The sequence below is a fragment of the Nansenia antarctica genome, assembly GCF_963989245.1.
Source record: "Nansenia antarctica genome assembly, chromosome: 1".
Taxonomy (NCBI): Eukaryota; Metazoa; Chordata; class Actinopteri; order Argentiniformes; family Microstomatidae; genus Nansenia; species Nansenia antarctica.
Genome location: NC_137674.1, coordinates 94868843 through 94876414, shown reverse-complemented (window position 1 = coordinate 94876414; position 7572 = coordinate 94868843). Strand labels below are relative to the sequence as shown.

Below are 7572 nucleotides of genomic sequence, written 5' to 3'. Positions count from 1 at the left end.
AAACTTTTTCCTGAATCTGTTTCAGAAATGAAAGTATACTGCCATGGCAATTAGACAGATTTTATGATTTTATTAGCAATTTGAAATAAGCATGAGGAAAATATATATGTACGGCACAACTCGATCTTTGTAGATACAGAATGTTGATAGCCAGGTACTCTATGTAGGCATGGTAATTATCGGGGTGGAGTTGCAGTCTGATAAAACTTGGCATGGGGTTATGGGGGATTGAGTTCTCACTGTCTCATGTGGGTGGGCAGGTGTAACACACAGGCTCGTATTTCAATGCTGTGTCCAGGAATCTTGCCCATGTTCTCCCAGCACTGGGTGGTGGGATCATAGCAATGCACCAGCCTGGACTCACTGCAGTCCTCCTGGCAGTATCCACCCAGCACATAGAGCTTCTCCTCCAGGACCACAGAGGCTGCACCAACGTGGGGGATGGAGAGGGACGTGAGGGCACTCCAGGAGTCAGCCACAGGGTCGTAGGCCTCACAGGCCAGTTGATCAATGGTAGCCATTTTGTAATCAGCTGTGACTCCTCCTGCTACATAGAGATGGCTTCCAAGCCTTTCCATGCAGTGATTAGCTCGAGGTTGGTTCATGTCAGCCAGGTAGGTGGTTCCTCTCTCAGGGTGGTACAGGAACATGGACACCAGGCACTTGTACGTACCGTTACACCCCCCTGAGATGAAGATCTCTCCATTCCACACTATAGCGGCGTGGCCGCCCATGGTCACATCCAAAGGTCTGGCAAAACTAAAAGGGAAGGACAAAGTGGATGCTTTCATATACAAAACAAGTAAAATGTAGACATAATAAATACTCATCAGAAAGACAGGATTATGAGACTTTAAATCACCACAAGCTACCTTCAAGCTACCTGTTTTCAAACAAATCTATGACAGACACTTACCTCCAGCAATCTGTATCCAGGCAGTAGTGTTCCACACTGTCCAGATAAGTGTCTGTGTCAGAGTCCCCTCCAATGGCATAAATGACACCATCAAGTACAACCATGGAAAAGGTAGATCTTTTTTGCTGCATATCGGCCAGTCTCTGCCAGCTATTTTGGAGGGGGTCATACCTAGAGAAAGTTGGAAAGGAAAAGTGACCAATGACAAAAAGAAAGAAGAACGCATACTGTACACATATAGAGAGAGAGTGATGAAAAATGACAATATACAACATTTGTAATCCTAATTGACTGGGACCACAAATCTCACCTGTAAACAGAATTCAAGGTGTCACTCAAGTTGTAATACTTCCGCCCCCCAGCGATGTACAGTTTCCCCTTCATAACCGCCACCTCATGGCTAAACCTGGGTGACTCTGGCATCTCCCCCAACAACTTCCACTCCACTGTCTTCACAATGCCTGTGTAGCTCTTAAAAGAGTTCCCGAACCACAGCTCTCGGCTGGGTGATTTGAGCAATTTGAAATCGGAAGAGATCTGGTCTCCACCCACCAGGACCAGGGTGTCTTTGGGAAAGTAGACCCTGCAGTGACTCCCGGGAGCAGTGTGACAGTAATCCTTGCATATAGTCGTATAAAGACTCTCCATGCTGGGCTCAGTCCATATTTTCAGAGCTTGAACTTCTCTGAAGTCTTTGACGTTCATGAGGGTGAAGTGGACAGTCTCCATCAGCTCCTTAACAAGACTGAGATTTATGTCGGGGTTGGCCTGAGTCCAGGCAACCACTGCCTTGAACACAACAAGCTCAGAAGGAACAAGGAGAGAGTTGCTTTTCAAGTACTTTTGAAGCTTCTCTGCTGGTATATCCTTGAACTTAGCTGTGGCTGCCACCTCTGGGAAGTGCCTCAAGACAAAGTCGTCGGACAACTCAAGGAGCTCCGCGAACCCGTAAGCCTCGGCGAAAGACGCCACATCCAGGCAGGATTTGGCATCCATTTCCTGTTGCAGGAAGTTGAGGGAGAGCGAGAGGGCGGGCTGGAACTGGAGCTGGAGGGCGGTGCAAGTTATCTCAAAGACACAACCCCAGCTGAGGTGGAGGGCCCCACTGTAGGAGCATCCAATCAGAGCCTCCAGCTCAGAGGCAGCCAGGAAGGGGAGGGCCACACAGGGCTGCTGGGATTCCCTCATCCCGCTGGTGAACATGCCCCGGAAGTAGTCACTGCTGGCAGCCAGGACAACTCTGTGGACTTGGAGGAATCAGGCAAGAGAATATGGAAAAAGGTCAAACTTTATACTACGTTGCTCCTGTTCCTACAGTATGTAGGAATCTAGTTACAAAACCTACAATCAACATGTTGTTACATACTACATTAGTAATTGCTTAGTCGTTGAATTGAGATGCAATACAAGTGAAATAAGGACTGTTCTGATTCCATTGAGTTAAGTTTGATCCCTGCTTATACCCCGTCAATTAATTCAAATTCTACCTTCTATCATACCACAGTAAATATACATGACATACAGTATTTGATACCAGTGTACCCACCATGGAATGATGTCCCATCAGCCTCCAGCTCCACATCACAGCCCACTCTCTCTGTCCACAGCTGTCTGATGGCCTGAAGGCTGACCTTCATCTGTTCTGCCACAGAGATCTTCCTCTCTTTCTTTCCCCCTCCTCCATTCTTCATTCTCTCCTCCTCCTCACTGCAGAGATCCAGAACTCTGGCGACCCCTAGTGTGTGAGCTGCAGCCTGTATCTGGGCCAGTGTGTCTCTGCTCAGAGCTCCTATGGCCCCAGTATATGCAAACTCCAGCACCCCTGTCAGACCCACACATCCCACCTCAGGACCCAGGCCAATGGACATCTGTCTCTGGGAGTCTGTGCTATCACTTTCTCCACTCTCTCTCCTCCTTTCTCTCTCTTCATCCCTCGCTTGCAGTCTCTGGTGGATAAGGGAGCTGACAGCAGCCAGGACAGGGAAGTGTGCGTTGATGCTCGGCCCATTTTCAATGCTCAGAGTCAGGTCAGTGAGGAGAGAGCAGTCCCTGAGTCCCTCCAGGGCCTGGAACACCTCTCTAGGATAGGTGTCTCCGCTGTACACCTTTATCGAGTCTTCATCTCCACATTCCTTCTTTAACCACTCTTCCTCATCCTCTTTTAAATCTTCCTCCAGTCCTTGAATCACCTCATCTGTCTCAGTCTCTGAACCGTTGATGGTATTTTCCTGCCCTCCTCTATTGAGCAACATTCCTCCTGTCCACAGAGTCCCCAAGTCCTCATACAGGCATAAAGCCAAGGCAGCCATGACTACAATAGTCTATACATATACAGCAAATGTCCAACAATTACACCCTCCTCCCAGCCTAAGCTGATGCTACCACATAAAACAAGTAAATCTGACCAAGCATTGTGATTGGCCAAGAGGCGCTCAACGCCGTGCTTTATTCCCTGATAAAGAAAGACCTATCACACGTTTTAACTGTTTACAGTTGCAATAACATCACTGCACATTCGAATCACAATTCTGACCGTTATTTTGAACAATTTGAAAAACCTTTTTTCCCCCAGGCCACTTACTTCATAGGTAGATTATGTGAAGAAGTGCAAACTGTGTTCATTGACCTATCGTATGCATCTTCTAGTTATCCTATTGACCTTCTGGAGTTGTAGTTTTCTCTTCCTCTTCATTCGAGGGTTACGTCTCTCTGTTTACTTCTCTTCGACTTCCCTCTCCTTGTGTGTGCTCACTCCTGTATGACACAAGCGCTTTTAAATCAGACAACCAAACAAGACGCTATATATACTCTCTTAAGTCATAGATCCGACAGTATCAAATAATTTAGACCAGCCTCTCAGCCCAACAACTGGAACTATGAAGGAGTTGATTTGTTTGTTTGTTGTGTATTAGAGTCTTCTACTGCTTTGTATGCTAAAGTATTAATGTATTATTTTTTAGTGTTCATTGCCACTCTCAGAAAGTTTTGGTCTCAGAGCTACTACTATGTCAAAACTTCATGGAAAGGCTATTCTTTTATTTTCCTATATTCTCACTTTTTCCTTCAACATTTCTCTTCACCCTTTTCTCAACAACACTCCTCTAAGTGTGTAAGATAATACACAGTTGTAAAGGTTGCACCCTTGAACTGTAAAAAAAGGAATGATGCTGCTGCTCCAGCAGTCCCAGCTTGCTCACCAAGATATCTCAAGGCCTTGGCCGCCTGCTCCCAGTGCATTCTAGGGCATGTGGCAGGGAATAGTTATATCATAGTATCACATGATGAATAGTTATCACATGGTATCACACATGCTTAGAAGTACTTTTTGCTGAAACTGTGTTCTGAATCTGTTTTTAGAAATGAAAGTATACTGCCACGGGAATTAGACAGATTTTATGATTTTATTAGCAATTTGAAATAAGCATGAGGACAATATGTACCCCACAACTCGATCTTTGTAGATACAGAATGTTGATAGGTACTCTATGTAGGCATGGTAATTATCAGGGTGGGTAGGATGTGGAGTTGTAGTCTGATAAAACTTGGCATGGGGTTATGGGTGATTGAGTTCTCACTGTCTCATGTGGGTGGGCAGGTGTAACACACAGGCTCGTATTTCAATGCTGTGTCCAGGAATCTTGCCCATGTTCTCCCAGCACTGGGTGGTGGGATCATAGCAATGCACCAGCCTGGACTCACTGTAGTCCTCCTGGCAGTATCCACCCAGCACATAGAGCTTCTCCTCCAGGACCACAGAGGCTGCACTAATGTGGGGGATGGGCAGGGACGTGAGGGCACTCCAGGAGTCAGCCACAGGGTCGTAGACCTCACAGGCTAGTTGATCAATGGTAGCCATGTTGGCATCAGCTGTGACTCCTCCTGCTACATAGAGATGGCTTCCAAGCCTTTCCATGCAGTGATTAGCTCGAGGTTGGTTCATGTCAGCCAGGTAGGTGGTTCCTCTCTCAGGGTGGTACAGGAACATGGACACCAGGCACTTGTACGTACAGTTACACCCCCCTGAGATGAAGATCTCTCCATTCCACACTATAGCGGCATGGCCGCCCAGGGTCACATCCAAAGGTCTGGCAAAACTAAAAGGGAAGGACAAAGTGGATGCTTTCATATACAAAACGAGTAAAATGTAGACATAATAAATACTCATCAGAAAGACAGGATTATGAGACTTTAAATCACCACAAGTTACCTTCAAGCTACCTGTTTTCAAACAAATCTATGACAGACACTTACCTCCAGCAATCTGTATCCAGGCAGTAGTGTTCCACACTGTCCAGATAAGTGTCTGTGTCAGAGTCCCCTCCAATGGCATAAATGACACCATCAAGTACAACCATGGAAAAGGTAGATCTTTTTTGCTGCATATCGGCCAGTCTCTGCCAGCTATTTTGGAGGGGATCATACCTGGAGAAAGTTGGAAAGGAAAAGTGACCAATGACAAAAAGAAAGAAGAACGCATACTGTACACATAGAGAGAGAGTGATGAAAAATGACAAATATACAACATTTGTAATCCTAATTGACTGGGACCACAAATCTCACCTGTAAACAGAATTCAAGGTGGCACTCAAGTTGTAATACTTCCGCCCCCCAGCGATGTACAGTTTCCCCTTCATAACCGCCACCTCATGGCTAAACCTGGGTGACTCTGGCATCTCCCCCAACAACTTCCACTCCACTGTCTTCACAATGCCTGTGTAGCTCTTAAAAGAGTTCCCGAACCACAGCTCTCGGCTGGGTGATTTGAGCAATCTGAAATCAGCAGAGATCTGGTCTCCACCCACCAGGACCAGGGTGTCTTTGGGAAAGTAGACCCTGCAGTGACTCCCAGGAGCAGTGTGACAGTAATCCTCACATATAGTCGTATAAAGACTCTCCATGCTGGGCTCAGTCCATATTTTCAGAGCTTGAACTTCTTTGAAGTCCTTGAAGTTCATGCGGGTGAAGTGGACAGTCTCCATCAGCTCCTTAACAAGACTGAGCTTTATGTCGGGGTTGGCCAGAGTCCAGGCAACCACTGCCTTGAACACAACAAGCTCAGAAGGAACGAGGAGAGAGTTGCTTTTCAAGTAGTCTTGAAGCTTCTTGGCTGAGAGGTCCTTGAACTTAGTGGTGGCTGCCACCTCTTGGAAGTGCCTCAAGACAAAGTCATCGGCCACCTCGAGGAGCTCCACCATCCCATAAGCCTCGGCAAGAGACACTACATCCAGGCAGGAGTTGACGTTCATTTCCTGTTGCAGGAAGTTGAGGCAGAGCGAGAGGGCGGGCTGGAACTGGAGCTGTAGGGCGGTGCAGGTGATCTCAAATACACACCCCCAGCTGAGGTGGAGGGCCCCACTGTAGGAGCATCCAATCAGAGCCTCCAGCTCAGAGGCAGCCAGGAAGGGGAGGGCCACACAGGGCTGCTGGGATTCCCTCATCCCGCTGGTGAACATGCCCCGGAAGTAGTCACTGCTGGCAGCCAGGACAACTCTGTGGACTTGGAGGAATCAGGCAAGAGAATATGGAAAAAGGTCAAACTTTATACTACGTTGCTCCTGTTCCTACAGTATGTAGGAATCTAGTTACAAAACCTACAATCAACATGTTGTTACATACTACATTAGTAATTGCTTAGTCGTTGAATTGAGATGCAATACAAGTGAAATAAGGACTGTTCTGATTCCATTGAGTTAAGTTTGATCCCTGCTTATACCCCGTAAATTAATTCATATTCTACCTTCTATCATACCACAGTAAATATACATGACATACAGTATTTGATACCAGTCTACCCACCATGGAATGATGTCCCATCAGCCTCCAGCTCCACATCACAGCCCACTCTCTCCGTCCACAGCTGTCTGATGGCCTGAAGACTGGCCTTCATCTGTTCTGTAACAGAGATCTTCCTCTCTTTCTTTCCCCCTCCTCCATTCTTCATTCTCTCCTCCTCCTCACTGCAGAGATCCAGAACTCTGGCGACCCCTAGTGTGTGAGCTGCAGCCTGTATCTGGGCCAGTGTGTCTCTGCTCAGAGCTCCTATGGCCCCAGTATATGCAAACTCCAGCACCCCTGCCAGACCCACACACCCCACCTCAGGACCCAGGCCAATGGACATCTGTCTCTGGGAGTCTGTGCTATCACTTTCACTCTCTCCCCTCCTCCTCTCTCTCTCTTCATCCCTCGCTTGCAGTCTCTGGTGGACAAGGGAGCTAACAGCAGCCAGGACAGGGAAGTGTGCGTTGATGCTCGGCCCATTTTCAATGCTCAAAGTCAGGTCAGTGAGGAGAGAGCAGTCCCTGAATTCCTCCAGGGCCTGAAACACCTCTCTAGGATAGGTGGCTCTGCTGTACACATTTATCGAGTCTTCATCTCCACATTCCTCCTCATCCTCTTTTAAATCTTCCTCCAGTCTTTGAATCACCTCAGCTGCTTCAATCTTTGAACCTTTGGTGGTATTTTTCTGCCCTCCTCTATTGACCTTTATTCCTCCTCTCCACAGAATCCCCAAGTCCTCATACAAGCATGGGACAGCTAAAGCCATGTCTCAGACTACAATACGTGAGCTTAGAATTATATGGTTCTATCTCTGTTTATGGTAGTTCAGAGATATTGAGCGTCAAAGTTTTTACATTCCATTATGTTTTGTGAGATGG

General features: G+C 47.0%; 2 protein-coding genes across 2 annotated transcripts; both read right to left on the bottom strand.

The window, feature by feature from the left end:
* Positions 1 to 236: 236 nt before the first annotated feature.
* LOC308154422 (kelch-like protein 33) lies at positions 237 to 3225 on the bottom strand (the record flags this gene model as incomplete). Its single annotated transcript, XM_080527584.1, has 4 exons — positions 237 to 759; positions 917 to 1087; positions 1227 to 2163; positions 2463 to 3225. 4 exons carry the CDS (start codon positions 3223 to 3225, stop codon positions 237 to 239), a joined length of 2394 nt encoding a protein of 797 aa, XP_080383710.1.
* Positions 3226 to 4487: 1262 nt separating this feature from the next.
* Positions 4488 to 7460, bottom strand: LOC308154412 (kelch-like protein 33; the record flags this gene model as incomplete). The annotated part of the gene is made up of 4 exons (XM_080527575.1): positions 4488 to 5010; positions 5168 to 5338; positions 5477 to 6413; positions 6713 to 7460. The coding sequence occupies 4 exons, from the start codon at positions 7458 to 7460 to the stop codon at positions 4488 to 4490; spliced, it is 2379 nt and encodes a 792-aa protein (XP_080383701.1).
* Between the last annotated feature and the right edge of the window lie 112 nt (positions 7461 to 7572).